General features: G+C 42.9%; 2 protein-coding genes across 4 annotated transcripts; one reads left to right on the forward strand and one right to left on the reverse strand.

Annotated features, from left to right (window-relative positions):
• Window positions 1-7318: 7318 nt before the first annotated feature.
• On the reverse strand, window positions 7319-12115 carry fbxo2 (F-box protein 2). 3 transcript variants are annotated; one of them, XM_066690531.1, is made up of 6 exons: window positions 11871-12115; window positions 11233-11302; window positions 11001-11127; window positions 8985-9077; window positions 8177-8315; window positions 7319-8075 (listed from the first exon to the last, which is right to left on the reverse strand). In XM_066690531.1, the coding sequence occupies exons 2-6, from the start codon at window positions 11270-11272 to the stop codon at window positions 7941-7943; spliced, it is 534 nt and encodes a 177-aa protein (XP_066546628.1). In that variant the 5' UTR covers window positions 11273-11302; window positions 11871-12115; the 3' UTR covers window positions 7319-7940. The 3 variants fall into 3 exon arrangements, with proteins under 3 accessions (XP_066546628.1, XP_066546627.1, XP_066546629.1); XM_066690530.1 differs by lacking the exon at window positions 11871-12115 and adding an exon at window positions 11707-11863; XM_066690532.1 differs by lacking the exon at window positions 11871-12115 and adding an exon at window positions 11734-11862.
• Window positions 12116-12203: 88 nt separating this feature from the next.
• LOC136713447 (F-box only protein 6) lies at window positions 12204-17642 on the forward strand. Its single transcript, XM_066690528.1, has 6 exons — window positions 12204-12994; window positions 13699-13960; window positions 15102-15222; window positions 15536-15631; window positions 16847-16982; window positions 17134-17642. The coding sequence occupies exons 1-6, from the start codon at window positions 12884-12886 to the stop codon at window positions 17281-17283; spliced, it is 876 nt and encodes a 291-aa protein (XP_066546625.1). The 5' UTR covers window positions 12204-12883; the 3' UTR covers window positions 17284-17642.
• The last annotated feature ends 208 nt before the right edge of the window (window positions 17643-17850 follow it).

The following is a 17850-nucleotide window of genomic DNA, read 5'->3' on the forward strand; positions in this document are numbered from 1 at the left end:
TTAAATGGCCACAATCATTCATATTTAACAATCCAACTTAATAAAGTGGGCACAGCATCTCTAAATTCTCAATAAATAAATTATGGATTTGATTCGTTTACAGTAGTTTGATACCACATCATATTTTTTCTTATTTAAAAAAAACAATGCCACTAGTCTATCTACTACAAGTCTTAGTTATTTGTACAAAATGTAAAAGCAGTAGATATTTTTAAATAGGCTAAATATAAGCTGAAGTGCACAGTGCGAGTGCAAACAGAAATCTAAACATGGAAGTGTTACTGATGCGGCCAAATGAACAAACTTCGACTTGCATTGTAATGGCAGGGCAATGGGGAATCTGTGGGACATTGCGTTGGACTCGCAGTGGTGTGTTCTGTGAAAGCTTGCGAGGAGTGTACGTGTGTGACGTCACCAACCATGAGTCCCTCTGCTGCAGTGTAATGCATTGTGATTCTTTATTTGTAATGTACTTTAGCACTATAATCCTCAAACTTCATGTGTGATGAAATGTAATCCATGCATTTTACTGCACTGCAGCAACACTGCAACATTCAAATGATGTATTCATTGTATGATGCACTTAACTCTTTATGGGTGACATGCTTTGGAAAGGTGTTCTGCTATATACAATTAAGATTGATTGATCTTATTTGAATGAGGACTAAAGATTCTCATCGCCCAACATAAAAAGGGACATACTCCAAAAATGATGGAGCTGGTGAAATTACTATTTTTCACATCTGTAAATTTACAATAAAATATCATCTGTGGGCAAAAATTGAATGTGGGACAAAAATAACCTGCATATTTCTAATCTTTTTGGTCATTATTTTTCCTGGTGTTTCACTTTATTCAGCTTAATATTGAGCAGCAGATGTCCCATTAGCAGACTGGTGCTCATGTGCTGATGGAGGGGGAGTTACTATCTAGACACATCTTGTATTGAGGATTGCTGCTAGTTTTGTTGGCATGTTTGCAAAATAATTTAATTACAACAATAAATAAATATAAATATTGTTTTGTAATTTATTGTTGTTAAAATCAAGTGCTGAATGCAGTTTTTGCCGGAGAAAGATTGAAGAAAAGCTGTGAACAACAAGCATCTTTCACGTGTACCCCCAGAGCTGCAAGTGGCCTCTGATCACAACTAATATTTTTAAAGTGTACCAACAGGGCCAACAGGGGTTAGTTGAAGAAAAATGCACTGTTTTATTTTTTATTTGGCTGAAGTCCTTATCCAAGGCTTACAGGGTTCTCAAGCACTAAAATACAATGTGATATATAATATATAATATATATCTGTATAATAATATACAACATGCAACAAATGTTGTGTTTGTATAGAAAATTTACTTTTGATAACTTAACTAGTGTTAAGTATATCATTAAGAAAATTGACAGTGGAAAAATGGTCTCATACAGAATTTATTTTATTTAATGTTGATAATGTTAAGAAACATGAATAAACAATAAAGAGAAATTGAAAAACAGACCAACTAATCTGTGATCAAATTTAGATTTGAGTCTCAAAATTCAGACCACGGTGACTTGGATTCGGACTCAGACTCGGACTCGAACTATGGTGACTTGACAACAAATCTGCTTTCTGGTGTGGGGTGTCACTTGACAGTCACAGCTAGTGGTCTGTCAAAGGCCTGTAAACTCTGTCAAATATATTGAAGCAGTATTTCTATGTATTTTAATGTTTCATAGACTAGTAAAAAGAGTGCACAAGAGAGGTTAAAACTGTCATGCCATCAGCTGCCAAAGTATGTGACTCATGTAGCAGGTGAGTTTCATTTTCTCTGAAAAGCTCCTGTTCTTCTAAACAGATATATTGTCTCATCACACAAGGAAGTTGAAATGTATATTGTATGTAAACTCAGTTTAAATAGAGAACAGGATATGCTAATGTATTTTAAAATGTAAATATCTTCTTTACATTTTCTGTATCTATGGTGACAGTGTGGGGTGTGTCGGCTCAGGGTTGGATGGTAAATGAAAAAGAAAGCCTTGCCAGAGTTTTAAAAAAGCAAAGAAGAACACCTAGACTGGTTTGAGTACCAACTACACTTAGGGAGTCCCTTCATAAGCTTGGGTGGCTAAGCAACTTACCAAGTAAACATCAGCAACACACAGGTTTGGCAGGCAATCTCATAGTCGTTTCAGAAGTGGTGGTCAATAGCCAGTTCGTTGTTGGTGTCCAGTTTAGGGTCAATAGCCAAAAGCGTGTTCTCAGTAAAATTGAAATGCCATACAGTAATCAACGATTCAGTCAGCTAACACATTGTAGAGTGTGTGTGTATATGATACCAGCTCCAGCTATACTGCTGAATTGTGGGGAAGTTAATTTTGCTCCCGCTTGTCTGCAATGTGTGAATGGCATGTGTACTACAGGAATCATCAATTTTGCTTTCTAGGAACGCAGGCGCTATAATAGACAAGCCATTTCGCAAGATGGTTTAATTAGACTGGGTGCTAGGGTCGGCAGAGCACCGACTCCGGAGCCAGAACCAAGAGTTGGAGCAGAGCTGACAGTTTCTGTTAGGTGACCTGGAGCTGGCAGTGCTAGAGTCGGAGCTGATGTCATGAAGTAGCTCCACTGTCTCCCACTCCATTAAACCTTCCCATTTATCAAATGCAGTTTTCTTGAATTAACAAAATATATAACTTTATAACATATTGTTGTGTGTTTAAAAAAAATAAATTCTCACACCAGCTATTAGTACATAATACATTATTTTTAATTAATTGTAATTCTAATTCAATCAGAAATGGCATCTGGAAAGACATCACTCAAATGTTTATAAAAAATGCTTCAGGAACAAGAGAAAAGAACAGCCTCAGTTTAAAGATTTCATAATTTCATCATCTTCATGAATGAGATGTTGACAATTCTATAGTGCAATAGATTGCCTTTGATCTACAACTATTTTCTGCTGTAGAATCACTTGCATTCAGTTAAAAAAATATTGTAAATTGTCTTACTTGAATATGTTAAATGTTTCTTTATGTAATAAATATGGCCACATTTCTCAAATACACTTTATAAAGAAAGGAATAGGGAGCATTATTATAATGACTCCACAAACAGCCAGGGAAGTGGGGAACAGGTATGTCAAAATGCCAGTAAACAAAGCAATGAAAGCAAGAGGCATAGTTGGGGTCGCAGGCAAAGGGTTAGTCGATTGAGCATACAAGAAGTCAGAGGGCAATCAGATGTCAGAGTAGAGAAGAGAAGAGGAAAAACTAGCAATGGTCAGGAACACAGGACTATAGTAGGTGGGAATAACACTTGAAATGCTGCTGGAAACAAAGAAGACAGCAGTGAATGGAAGTAACAGGGTTTAAATGGGAGCAGAGGGTAAAAGGAGCAAGTGCATTTGGTGTGTAGGAATGTCAATTGGTAATCAGTAAATTGCTCCTTCTGATGGAATTTTTAACGGATGTTTACTGTTAGTGCTTAAGAATAATATGTGATTTATGTTTTCAATAAAGCACTGTCACACTGCTTTGTAATAATTAAGTACTGTTGTTAATTTAGTAAATCTAGATACTTTAAAACCCTATTCTGTCTCTTACCTAAGCTTTCATTCATTTCTGATACATTTTAGGACACCCCTATAACTATAATTAATATGTCACCACAAAGTGGATAAAGAGCATAATATCACAACAATATTAATATGATACTTCGTGCTCTGCGCAATTGGCGCCCGTTTCTGTCAACTCTTCTGGAGAAGCAGCTCGGCCGACGTGACTTGCTTGCTGTCCAATGGCATCAGTCAAATATATTTTACAATGTACCTCCCTTTCCGTAATTGCTTCTGAAAATGCTGCTTTATTTTTTCAGCAGTTGCACTTCAGGGCCACCATAGGTACAGGGAGAGGGAGCATAGGGGAATACAATACGAGTACTAGTAACAGAAGGCAAGTAGTATGAAAAACGTTGTGAAGTGCTAACTTACAGGAGAGTAAAGGACTCAATTACAAGTGCTGTCGGAAAAGATGCGTCTTGAGTAAGCGCCGGAATGAGGTCAAGGACTCTGCTGTTTTGACTTCGGTGGGCAGGTCGTTCCACCATTTAGGGGCCAGAGATGAGAAGAAGCGGCTCTGGAGGAAGGAGAGTGGAGAGGAGGTAGAGTTAGTCTTCTGGCACCCCGCAGTGGTCTGGAGGGGATGTATGGACAGATGAGTGACTGAAGGTAGCTTGGTGCAGTGTGGTCGAGACAGCGGTAGGTGAGGGTCAATGTCTTGAACTGAATGCGTGCCGCTATCAGGAGCCAGTGGAGGGTGCAGAGCAGTGGAATAGTGTGTGTGAATCGGGGCAGAGAGAATACCAGACGAGCCGCAGAGTTCTGGATGAGCTGGAGCGGCGGGTAGTAGTTGCAGGCAGGCCGGCCAGGAGGGAGTTGCAGTAGTCCAGGCGGGAGAGGACCAGTGACTGGACGAGCAGCTGAGTCGAGTAGTCAGTGAGGAAGGGACGGATCCGGTGTATGTTGCTCAGGAAGAATCTGCAGGTGTGTGTCAGCGTGGTGATGTGCTGAGTGTAGGAGAGCGCAGGATCATGGGTGACTCTTAGGGTCTTAGTGGAAGAGGAGGGAGAGAGTGTGGTGGATTCCAAGGTGATTGAGATGGAGAGATCTGCAGAAAGGTGAGGAAGAGTGGGGGAAAAAGAGGAGATCCGATTTGGAGAGGTTGAGCTTGCGGCTTTATATTGCTCCTATTGTTTATTTGATTTCCCCTATGCCCCCTTTCCCTTAGCTGTTAACGATGACTTCATATCTTGCCTGCACTTATTAGCTTTACAATCTAGGATGTTGGACTTATATTGTGTACTGATGTATTTCCTATACACTTGTGTAAATTGGAATTTGTATTGCTCTTATATTTTAAATACATTTTAAATAAATACATAATAATACATCAAAATTAACACTTAATTTTACAGATACTATCATATTGTTAAGTGATGTAATTTCCATCTGTTGAATCCAAGTTTTATCTGTGTATGGATCTTTCCCAATAAGTCAGATTGATGAACCAGAAGTATGTGAAGATAGAAGTTTATTGCGAATACAAGCCACTCGGGAGAAAAATACCCATAGAGGCAGTCTCTATGGAAGCAGTTTCTCAAAGGCACTTTCCAAACACACACATATTTATATGATATAGTACATGACATGACGGACTTTCTTCCAATCTCCTCAGACATGTATGTTTCTCTAGGACATTTTACAACATTACAGATCTTGTTCCTGGGCAGATAAACAGTTATGTCCGTTATCACAACACATACCATGAAGAGCAGTCTGAGACTATTTTGACAGTTTCTCTTGAGAACCACAGACAGACAAGGACAGAGTTATGCCATTCCTCATCTTAACTTCCTCAAGGTGGAGGATTTAAAGAACGACAAGTATAGACAAGGACAGGGTTAGTCACATAGCATTCCTCATCTTAAAAGACTAAGATTTTTAGCACTATTTCACCCTTTGAGCCCCAGCCACTTCACATCCATCCATCCATCCATCTTTGAAACCACTTATCCAGGTGAGGGTCACGGGGAAGCCGGAGCCGATCCCAGCAGGCATAGGGCGCAAGGCAGGAATACACCCAGGACAGGACGCCAGGCCATCGCTGGGCAACACACACACACATACAGGGCAACTTAGAGTAACAAATCAACCTATCCCGCATGTCTTTGGACGGTGGGAGGAAACCGGAGTGCCCGGAGAAATCCCACAGTGCCGCCCGTGGTATAATTTGCTTTATAAATATTTTGTAATATTCACAGTTTACACTTTTGAATATGTGGTCAGTTAGATATCATAAAAACGTTTCAGTCCAAAGTTTATTGCACTTTAATGTTTAAGGTATTTCAGTCTCCACTTTTTGAACACTAAATCCCAGAATGTGTTTTGACCTTTCGTGTCAAACAATCACTTCCTAGGGCAGCTGTACCTAACTAAAATGAATGGGAACGCTGTCAACAAAGTTTAGGCGTACAGTTACAGCCCGGCCACTCTGAGGCACCTAAACCTGACCAGTGGAAACAGGATATCAACTTCTTGTTTTTAAACCACTCCAGTGCAGCGTTGGATGTGTGTTTAGGATCACGGTCTCGCTGAAAGGCGAACCACCTTTAATTATAATTATTTTCAGTGCATTGCAGATTAATCTAAAATGTATAAATATAAATATGGTATTGGAAGCAGTATTACGATGTCATGGATTTCAATCTGTCTGATTAATCTTGTTTGTATGACCTGCTTGTTAAATTCAAATGCAGTGTCTGTGTTCAAGGGGTGTATAAGGGGTCCCTGGTCCAAGACAAGTGGACCTTGTGCCTTTGTTCCTTGCATTTTTCAACTCCATGCCCCTGTATTATATTAGAGACACAACTAGAAATTACAGTTTGCAGCAATATATAGAGACAAAGTATATAGATACACTGTATTACAGGGTGCAGCAGTAGATAATGTGACAGCATGCGGGGGAGTGCTGCCTTAATTTAGACTGACCTGTCTCCCAACAAACAGCTGTTCATGGTGGAGTGGACTCCCGAAGCTGAAGCCACCTTTAGCCAGCTCACAGAAGACCTATATCAGCAAACCCGTCCTGCAAGCACCAGATTTCAGTGCCTCCATGTTAGTACAGACAGATGCCTCCAAACCCAGTGAAGACTCTGTATAGGAAGTTGATGAAAGTGTTTTTGTGATTATTATATGTTTTATATTAATACTAGCATTAGAAATAGTTTTGTATACAGACCGAGCAGATTCGATTTAGCAGGACAAGTAAAGGGTCAACAAGGTCGATTTGTTAGAAACTCCCGTCAGTAATGAAAGATTACACAGTGCCGAAATAGTCTACAGATGTCTGCTGAGGATTTGTTTATGACTTAATCGTTTCTACAGATAGGCAGGAATTGTTTCTGTTAACGAGCGATTGACACTAGGTAAATGACGACCGTGGGATCGCATCTTCCTAGTGCACATCAAAGACGGACATCTGCTTTGGATCCATCACCTCTTCATGGGAGGACAGATCGTAAAACGGACCCAGACCTGTATCTTCTGATTGGATGAACGGCCATAAGATGTTACGTCATTTTTTCCTATAAAGTTTTACTCATGTTTGTAAACATTAAGTCTCACTGAAATAATTATTTCTGACGTGGAGCTTCCGAGCCGGCCCGATTAAAGTTCTGTTTGCTTTATCTCCGCGACTTCTCCACTTATTTCTGAGACGGTTCTACACCCAGCCTGGGGGCAGTCCTACCCCAAGAAGTCAATGGAGAGGAATGCTATGCCACAATAGAGATACTTTTTATTGCAGTGTGCAGCAGTATATAGAGACAGTCTTTATTGCAGTGTGCAGCAGTATATAGAGACAGTCTTTATTGCAGTGTGCAGCAGTATAGAGACTGTTACAGTGTAAAGCAATATATATAGTTAGTCTGTATATATATATATATATATATATATATATATATATACATATACACATATATACAGTGTATAGCACTATAAAGACACTTTATTACAGTGGACAGCAGTATATAGAGCAGGGGTTCCCAAAGTGCGGCCTGGGTGCCAAATGCAGCCCTCGAGGATCTTTCCTTAAACCCCCCCTTTTCTGAACCTTTACTATATTTTTACATTTTCTGAAATTGCACATGTAATTTTGGGGGAAAAAATAAAACAATTAAAGTTAATTAATGTTCCCTTAGAGAAAGTTATAGGAAATAAAAAAAGTTTGATTTCGGACATTTTGTTTTCATCGGTTGTTCATTTGCTACTTGCGGCCCCCATGCAAACTCCAGAAATTGGCCCTCCATCACCAGACATTGGGAACCCCTGATATAGAGCCTATATTAGAATTTATAGAGTAACAGCATCCAGGTTCCTGGCGCAGGGTGCTGCTCTCGTCTGTCAGGGCTGCACAATCACTGAGCTGCCAGTCACTCGCACCCCATACCAGCCATCCCAGAACTTGGCGTCCTGGCCACCATGCTCAAAACTCACAAACCGCAGCCCAGGGCCATAGTCTGAGAACGTGTGGGTCACCTGAGAGAGAGAGAGAGAGATTCTATATTCAGTTCTCCTGATGAACAGATTGATTTGTGTTTATAGTGGGAGGCACAGATGTGTGTGTGTGTGCACTGTACCTGTCTCCAAGAGCAGTCGTCATTGTCAGGGTCAAGGGTCACAGGACCCAGTCTGAACTCCTTAATCACTTCTTGATTTTCATCCAGCAGAGAGACACACAGCTGGTAGATGCAACCACAATCTGTCCTACCAGAGTACCTGACATACACACATACAGAAAGACAGGGCAGTAACCAGTTAGTAACAGGCAGACAGTCCAGTGACCAGTTTGTGTGTGTCAGTCAGTCCAGTGGTCCTGTCGTGCAGGACTGTCAGACTATGGTTAGTTATGTTAGTGTGCCAGTGTCTCAGTATCTTTTTTTAACATTGTGTCACTGTCTCAGGGTGACTGTGTCAATTTCGGTAACACTTTATAATAAGGGTGTGTGATTCCTCATTAATTAATATATGAATAACACAGAATTAAAACATCAATACCACATGAAGAGTGCTGACTTTGAGAACATTAACCCTAACACTGTTATAAATGTGATTAACATCACAACTCAGATGAAGTGCCGGCATATCAATGTGTTTGTCCTGTGGTATTCATAATAAGGAATAAGGAATAACACCACCTTCTATTAAAGTGAGACCTGATTATATTTTAATCTTGTGTGACACAGTGCGGGGTTAGACACAGTGTCGGGCTCTATAAATGGCTCCTAGGTGCAGAGGCACATGAGGGAAAGGAATGGAGTGAGTGCGCTGATGAGGCAAAACAAAAGGTCATACAAAAAACGTATGGTTTTGTGAGTTATTGGCTAATCCATATCAGCCCTCAGTGTGTCAGTGTATCAGTGTGTCTGACACACTCATTGTACTCACCAGTCCTCCACCAGTATTGTTGGCTGGGAGTCCAGGGTCTCGGTTGAGAAGCCCTTAGCCAGCAGGTCCACAAGCTGCCTCTTCAGACACAGTCTAAGAGAGAGAGTGAAGGGGGGGCGAGAGACAGCAGGAGAGAGTGAGGTAGGGAGGAAGAGAGAGAGGAGACAGGAGCTCAGGCCAGGGATGGATACACTTGCACACACAATCACCTAGACACACACAATAACACACACATGACTAGGACCAGACAAAATCCATTATATAGATATATATATATACACACTCACCTAAAGGATTATTAGGAACACCTGTTCAATTTCTCATTAATGCAATTATCTAACCAACCAATCACATGGCAGTTGCTTCAATGCATTTAGGGGTGTGGTCCTGGTCAAGACAATCTCCTGAACTCCAAACTGAATGTCTGAATGGGAAAGAAAGGTGATTTAAGCAATTTTGAGCGTGGCATGGTTGTTGGTGCCAGACGGGCTGGTCTGAGTATTTCACAATCTGCTCAGTTACTGGGATTTTCACGCACAACCATTTCTAGGGTTTACAAAGAATGGTGTGAAAAGGGAAAAACATCCAGTATGCGGCAGTCCTGTGGGCGAAAATGCCTTGTTGATGCTAGAGGTCAGAGGAGAATGGGCCGACTGATTCAAGCTGATAGAAGAGCAACTTTGACTGAAATAACCACTCGTTACAACCGAGGTATGCAGCAAAGCATTTGTGAAGCCACAACACGTACAACCTTGAGGCGGATGGGCTACAACAGCAGAAGACCCCACCGGGTACCACTCATCTCCACTACAAATAGGAAAAAGAGGCTACAATTTGCACAAGCTCACCAAAATTGGACAGTTGAAGACTGGAAAAATGTTGCCTGGTCTGATGAGTCTTGATTTCTGTCAGAATTTGGCGTAAACAGAATGAGAACATGGATCCATCATGCCTTGTTACCACTGTGCAGGCTGGTGGTGGTGGTGTAATGGTGTGGGGGATGTTTTCTTGGCACACTTTAGGCCCCTTAGTGCCAATTGGGCATCGTTTAAATGCCACGGCCTACCTGAGCATTGTTTCTGACCATGTCCATCCCTTTATGACCACCATGTACCCATCCTCTGATGGCTACTTCCAGCAGGATAATGCACCATGTCACAAAGGTCGAATCATTTCAAATTGGTTTCTTGAACATGACAATGAGTTCACTGTACTAAACTGGCCCCCACAGTCACCAGATCTCAACCCAATAGAGCATCTTTGGGATGTGGTGGAACGGGAGCTTGGTGCCCTGGATGTGCATCCCACAAATCTCCATCAACTGCAAGATGCTATCCTATCAATATGGGCCAACATTTCTAAAGAATGCTTTCAGCACCTTGTTGAATCAATGCCACGTAGAATTAAGGCAGTTCTGAAGGCGAAAGGGGGTCAAACACAGTATTAGTATGGTGTTCCTAATAATCCTTTAGGTGAGTGTATATATCAATAAAATGAATCCATAAAACTTTACAGATTCTACCTCATTTCCAAACAAATGCAGTGTACACTTAACATACCCGGGTTTTGATTTGAGGTACAGCACTCATGCATCAGACAATCTAAGTCTGAGGCTTAAAATAAAAGAACCCTGTTGCACAAAACTACAATATTGATTGGAAAAAGGAAGCAAAGTGAAGATGATGCCAGAGAGAAACACATATCCAACAAAATGCAAGGGATCATGCACGATAATTTCTATGTGATTTCTATAAAGACAGGGATTGTTTTTTTGCACCTTCTGTCAGCACACCATTGATCGGACACTGTTTGAACCCTTGACATTTCACCTGCAATCTGTATTTCTTTACAGGACAACATAAAGTCCAATATATTAATTTATGCAGATTTTTCACAGAATTTTAGTAATAATTGCCCACGGAGTCCGTCTGGCCCTACTCATGACCAATCTTACTCACTCACTCACTCACTCCAGACATGCTTCTATCAATCCCCCCTTCCTTCTCCCTCTCTCACTCAAAAGAGGTGACAAAGTAGTTCTTCACAGCCTCATTACAGAAAGTGCTCCCACAATCCCCGGGGAGCTCCTCAACACGCCACTCACTGCCGCCATTCTCAGTCATCTCCCAGCCCTCCATCTGATCTGAGGGGCACAGACACAGAACATGAGACAACCGAAAGACTGGACACAACAGAGCTCACAGACTCACCGTAGGGCTACAGGACACAGACACACCCTTAGACTCACCTTCCCCACATGGGTTCTGCAGCAGGTTGTTCCCATCCATTGCTTTGATCTGGACTCAACACCTGAAGACCTGCATGAACAGAGACTGTCAGGCAGGAGCATACAGTGCTGTGATACCCGATTTACATGCTGGACCTATCAGACAGGCAGTCCAGATATACAGCCACTGCTGACATTGCTGCTCCCTGACACACCAGCACTGGACAATACGGCATAGAGCAGCACTCCCTCCCCTGCTATCTTCCTGTTTACCCTTTTCTCTCTCTCTCTCTCTCTCTCTCTCTCTCTCTCTCTCAGCAGAAATGGGTGAAAATAACAAGCAGAAGACCGACACAAGGCATGCATCTGGGGGAAAAGGGAAAACAAAAACAGGTGCACAGAAAGAGCCCACACTTTTCAGATGTGAAACAATAAGAAACACAGGATTTCATTTTAATGTTGAAAAGCAAGTATATTTACTCCTGATCCACTTACCAAATGCAAGAAGATATGGCTGTTTACCTCTCTGTAACTCTCTCCCTTTCTCTGGTCCTCTCCCTCTCTGTGTGTGTCTGACACTCCTCTCTACACTGCACACTGCTGCAGCCCTGCTGACACACCTCAGGAATCGTGCTGACTCACACCCAGCCCCCACTCACACTGGCGCTGCGCTCCTCTCCCACAGTCAGCTGACAGATGAGGGGTCCTCCCTGGGCTGCACTGCGGACAGGGGGATGACCAAGATACGCTGACCAGACACACACTGCAGCACAGCTCCCAACTCCTCTCTGTCTTGCACTCTTGCCTGTCCTCTGTCCCTCACCTGCACAGCTGCTCTGTATCCCTCAGTCTGTCAGGCAGTCAGAGTATCAGTCAACATTGAGGCCTCTCTCTCTCTCTCTCTCTCTCTCTCTCTCTCTCTCTCTCTCTCTCTCTCTCTCTCTCTCTCTCTCTCTCTCTCTGTTCCTGATTCAAGAAAACTTTATTGGCTGGACAAGCGATTTCGCCACTGCAGCTCCTTTCAAAAACAGAAGTCAGCTCCAAGTGGTTTCCTTAAACATGCTCATTGACTGAAACATATATTGAGTACCGGGATTACAGTGCAGCAGTATTTCTTACAAGGGAGAAGACATTTCTGCTGCTAGAGGGGAAGTTACAACAGGGTGTCCATGTACAGTGCAGTTACAGTACAGGACAGGACAGCAGCGTCTCTATGGCGCTATTTGTGGGATGCTCAGTTCAGTTCAGAGCCATGCACATGCGCGGTGTTGTAGTGTTGTTTTACTATGCATAGAGCATTCGCAGTTTGATCAGTCTGGCACTGATATATAGACAGAGAAAATAAACATGCATTAGCACTAGCACGTCTCTCATACAGAAATGCGTTAACTTCCTGGCTGAGCAGAAAGCGGTGTCGGTGACTGTCCTGCGGCTGGAGGGGACGGCGTGCGCGGCGCGGATGACGCACGTTGCGAGTCTGCTTTCGCTTCCATTAACAAACCCAGTGGTAGAGGCCGCTATCATTTTTATTTTCAGCATCCTGACCAATACATACTTTCTGTTTCACTTCGCGACTACCCAGCAGGTCGATTGCAGGCTAGGTCGACCTAAAACAGGGGTCTGTCATTTCGCCCCTGACCCCCTGCTGCCCGCCCAGCTGCCCGGGGTGTAGATGCCCAGAGCGGGCAAGACCAGAAACTCAGGTTCGGCGTCCGCTCCGCAACAGTATCGGAAGAGGACTCGAAACATGGGCCAGTCTCAGGGAACAGCCTCGGACGACAACGTAAGGAACAAATGCGACACTACGCAATGCACATTACATGATGAAGATGAGGAGGAGGAGGAGGATTATAACAAACAGTCGTCAGCCAATGCAGTGACGTAGAGCAGTCGCAGACGTGTACGCTGTAGATAAAGAAACCTCGAAAATGCAAAATAACTTCCGCAAGAGAAGGAGAGCTGTGATGTGAGTTTCATAAATGCACACGGCTTAGGTGCTTCATTCCTGTGCATTGTGGTGTGATGCATAATTCTACCAATTTAAATCAAACATAATAAATCTCATCGTTCCTTTGAATTACTTAGGTTTTCATTGGATGCAGTCACACAGAGTTTCTATGTATCCCGTTTGGATCATATGTCGACATTTGTTACATTTAGTAAACCATTTAAAAACCCGCCCAGTGTCAAAGTGTCCAGGAAGTGATTCAGTGCGCGGTGTCAGTATAGGTTAGTGGCAGTGTCTTTACATTTGCAATGGCAGTACTGTGTCCTTGTCAGTACAGTATCAGCATCAGTAGTTGCAGTTACTGTTACAGTGTCTGTGCATTTTGTCAGTATACTTACAATGTCAGTCAGGGTAGTGTAGTGACTTCTGATATGTGTTGGGAAATAAACTGAAATGTGTGTGCCTATTTTCATATCTTCTCTCCCTTTCCATCCCCTATTTTGCTCTCTCTACTTGTTCCTCTCATCTCTCTGTGCCAGGGAGCAGTGCCATGGGGGTCTCTCCCTGTGTCTCTGCAGGAGGAGGTGTTGCTGCGTGTCCCCGCACAGGACGTTGTTTTATCGTGCAGCCGCGTGTGCAAGCTGTGGTGGCAGCTGGCAGACAGCACCTCCCTGTGGAAAAGGAGGTGCGCACAGGAGGGCCTGCGACCTTGTGACCCTCAATGTCCCCCTGCAAACTGGAAAATCTTCTACTTCCTGTGCATGAAAATGCACAACCTTCTGAAGAACCCCTGTGCAGAAGGTGAGTATCAGGCACCAGTGTAGTAGACTACGCCATCACTGACATAGACACAAGCACCATCAATTAATTCATAATGAGACTGCAAACACCTCTGTCAGACCACAACCAAACACTGCTGATGAGAAGGTCAGAACAGCCCACCAGCACCCAGAACTCTCCGTCCAACCTCTCCAGCCTGGGAGCCAGCTACAAGTGGAGCGAACACAGCCCCACAGGGTACGAGGAAGCAAGCAACAGTCCAGAGACGCTGTGCCTGCTACACACTTCAACACAACACAGAGAGGGTGAACCTGGCATTAAAAGACTTTAACAACATACAGAAGGCTATAGTGTCAAAAATCAGCCTGAAAAATGGAAATCCGAAGAAGACCAAGAAAACCAAAGAACCATAGAAAAGACCTGAATGCTAGCAAACTGCAACACCGAGACCCACACAACACAGCACTGCGCCAGCAGGACCTGAGACACTGCAATCACACAGAAACTGGACTCTATCAAAGAGGCAATTGAAACAAACTCCTTCTGGGAAACCTGTAGAGAACTCAACACAATACAGAGAGACAAACAATCAGTAATATAAAGTGGAAACATATGGAAAAACTATTTAAAAAAACCCCTACCAGGAAATCCCAGAAGGAATTTGAATTGAAACTCGAAAAACTACAAAAAATAAAGAAAACTAAAACCCTTTGGACAGCCCAATAACACTAAAGGAGCTGAAAAAAAAACTAATACAATGTAAAAAAGCCAGTGGGGCCACACATACCATTTGCCCACAACAAAGATGGTGCCCTGTTCTAATTGGAGCAGACACACAGCCAGCAGAGATAGCAGCGCAATAATTCACTGCCTGCCACACACTGAGATGTCATGTGTGTCAATTCTTAGGCAACAGTGATGTCAGTTAGTCATGACAAAGCTTTTTTGAATTTGAATTTGAATTGAGTAAGAGGGGGGAGGGGTAGTAGGGAGAGGTAGAGAGTGGCTATGGCAATGAGGCAATTAGTGAGATCAACTGCAGTTCACATTAACTTAAGTTAAACCTCTGTCCTCCCCTGTCTCTGCCCCTTCCCTTCCTCCTCTCTCTACTCCTCGCTTGTTCTCCCTCACCTCTTCCCTCTCCGCCCTCTCCTCTGTGTAGACAAGTTCAATGGCTGGCATCTTCAGCATAATGGTGGGGATAAGTGGAATATTGAAGATGTATCTCCTCATCATGCCCTCCCTGACCTCTCAGTGCAGAAATTCTTTGTCACGTCCTACGGGTGAGTGACAGCGGCTCCCCCAAAGCCCCCTCCCACCCCCTGTTGGCCAGTTACAGCACTGCCTCGAATGGGGGACTGACACCACAGTGTTTATGCATCACTTCTTGAGTACACTGCAGCACACACTGTACAACAACACATACACTGTACAATGCACTGCACAACACACATACTGCACAATACACTGCATGACACACACACTACACAATACACATACTGCATAACTTCTGTCATACAACACACATTTTGCAACCACAAAAAATTACTGAAACCTCTCTCTCCCCCATCGTATTTTCTCTGCTCTCTCTCTCAGCCAGTGTTTGAAGTCCCAGCTGATTGACCTGGTCAAGAAGGGATATCCACCATCTCTCCTTGATGAGGTGCAACCGGACATTGTGGTGTCTGACTGGTCAGTCTCTCTCTCTCAAATTCAAATTCAAATTCAATTTCAAAGGTTGCTTTATTGGCATGACCAATAGGAGCAGTGTTGCCAAAGCAGTTTTAAATATACCATAAAACTGAAGAACAAGAACAAAATTAAAACTAAACATATGTCAGGTCCCTCTCTAAACATGTAACTAAATATAAACATGAACACAATCAGCAAACGGACCATAATCTGATTCCATTGTCCGAGTTCAGGCCAAAGTTTTTTTGCTTTCTCTTCGCTCTCTCTCTTGCACTGAAGTACTGTGACCCTTTACAATAACTTAACACAATCAAATGCATTTCTTTTCAATTAATAATCTGTGCAATATGACAGTTATAATTATTTTTCATGTTAATACATAAAATACATACATTGTTTAGCCAATCAAAATTCAGCTAATTCCATTTTGATTTTTATTCATACATTTTGCATTTGAACTAAGCCTAAACATACATCATCCGCAATAATGACAATATAATTAATATAACTGATCAACTGTGTGAAGGAGACCTACTACATGCCACATAGTTGAGCCAGTTGGATCACCACTTTCAAAGTGTTTTACTCTTGAGGCTGTTGATTTTGATTTTTATAGTTTTTTTAATATAAATATGCAGTCACCAATTGCCTCCACATTTGGCAAATAACTTATTTGTCAGAAGAGATCTACATCACCTGATTGGTCCATATTACAGTGATTGTGATTGTTTTACAACTCAATGTATTTGCAACACTCGTGTGTATGTATGCATGCTACAAAATCAGTCGGGCTCCTCACACATTGCCCCCGGATTAGCTAATACGATAACTGGAAAATCCCCACTAGCTGTGATTGATAGATGGGGTTTTGGCACATTGAAAAAGAAAAAGAAATATAGGAGACGTTTTGAAATGTAAAAGCACACAGAGAAATGCAAATAGCAAAGCGGCAAATGGGAAATAAATACATGTTGAAATAAATACAGAAATAGATAAATGTCCATGATTTTTTTTATTTATTTATGTATTAATTTAAACATTTATTTATGTATTCTTTTCTCTGGGTTTTTAATTGTAATTTTGCCATGGATAGTCCTCCATATATTTAACCAAGTAATAACACAAATATAACTTAATTCTTAGATGCTCATCTTACTAGTGACTGCTCACACTCTCTTTCTCTCCCCCTCTCTGCCACGCCCCTCTGTGTCTCAGGTATGCTCCACGCTGGGACTGCGGCTGCCAGTATGAGATCTGTGTGCAGCTGCTGTCCCACAGGAAGAAGGTCCTGCAGGAGTTCCGGCCCAAGATGGTGATTTTCCCACAGTGGAACGACATGCAGTGGAACCAGGTGAGTGGCGGCTCAGAGCTGCAGGACACAGACACACTCAGACACTGACAGAACGACACACTGACACACTCAGACATTGATGCTGACACACTGATTAATATCAGTGTTTCATTTCTGTCAACATGTCATTGACTGTGTGTGTGTGTTGCAGGTACGTCATGTGTTCCAGAAATACGGACGGGGCGTGCGCTTCGTGCGGTTCTGTCACGGGGGGAAGGACACTCAGTTCTGGGCCGGCTGGTATGGCATCCGGGTCACCAACAGCAGCGTGGAGATAGACCCCGGCCTGGACAGGGACTGACATTGCCATACCTGTCTGTCCCTGCTCTGTCTCTCTCTGTCCCTGTGTCTCTCTGTATCTCACCATGTCTATCTGTGTGGGTCTCTCTTCATCTCTCTGCCTTTCTGTATGTCCCTCTCTGTCTGTCCCTATGTGATGAGCATATTTGCACACTGATCCAAATCGAGCAGTGAGTAGTGGGTCTGTCCCTGTGTTTTGTATACCAGCTCTATGGACACAAGGCCTGCCTGGGCTGCTTTTGTTGATGAGAGAGCCACCCAGTGCCTAATGGGGGGGGGGGTTAAATGCTGGGCTCCACATGCAAGCCTAATTGACATTTATAAATTAATTATGTATGAAAATAAAAAGTATATACTTCTTCCTTGTGTTCCTTTATATATAATAGACACTGCCCCCTCTTCTCTAGTCCCTCCACTCCAATCTCCACTCACTCACACTGCCTCCCCTCTCTCCTCCAGTGCCTCAATTATAGCCATACCCACACTGCCCCCCAGTCTCTCAGCTCCAGTGTGCAGGGCTGTGCCCAGAGAGCTGTGGCTCTGTTATTGTCACAAGCAGCTTCAGAGA

Source organism: Amia ocellicauda, chromosome 18 (genome assembly GCF_036373705.1).
Source record: "Amia ocellicauda isolate fAmiCal2 chromosome 18, fAmiCal2.hap1, whole genome shotgun sequence".
NCBI lineage: Eukaryota > Metazoa > Chordata > Actinopteri > Amiiformes > Amiidae > Amia > Amia ocellicauda.

Coding starts and splice junctions, on each gene's coding strand:
- fbxo2 (XM_066690531.1), bottom strand. CDS start 11,272: ATGGATGGGAACAACCTGCTGCAGAACCCATGTGGGGAAG. Junction 8,316..8,984: donor ACAATACTGGTGGAGGACTG/GTGAGTACAATG, acceptor TGTGTATGTCAG/GTACTCTGGTAGGACAGATT. Junction 8,076..8,176: donor ACGACTGCTCTTGGAGACAG/GTACAGTGCACA, acceptor TCTCTCTCTCAG/GTGACCCACACGTTCTCAGA.
- LOC136713447 (XM_066690528.1), top strand. CDS start 12,884: ATGCCCAGAGCGGGCAAGACCAGAAACTCAGGTTCGGCGTCCGCTCCG. Junction 13,961..15,101: donor GAAGAACCCCTGTGCAGAAG/GTGAGTATCAGG, acceptor TCCTCTGTGTAG/ACAAGTTCAATGGCTGGCAT. Junction 15,632..16,846: donor GACATTGTGGTGTCTGACTG/GTCAGTCTCTCT, acceptor TCTGTGTCTCAG/GTATGCTCCACGCTGGGACT.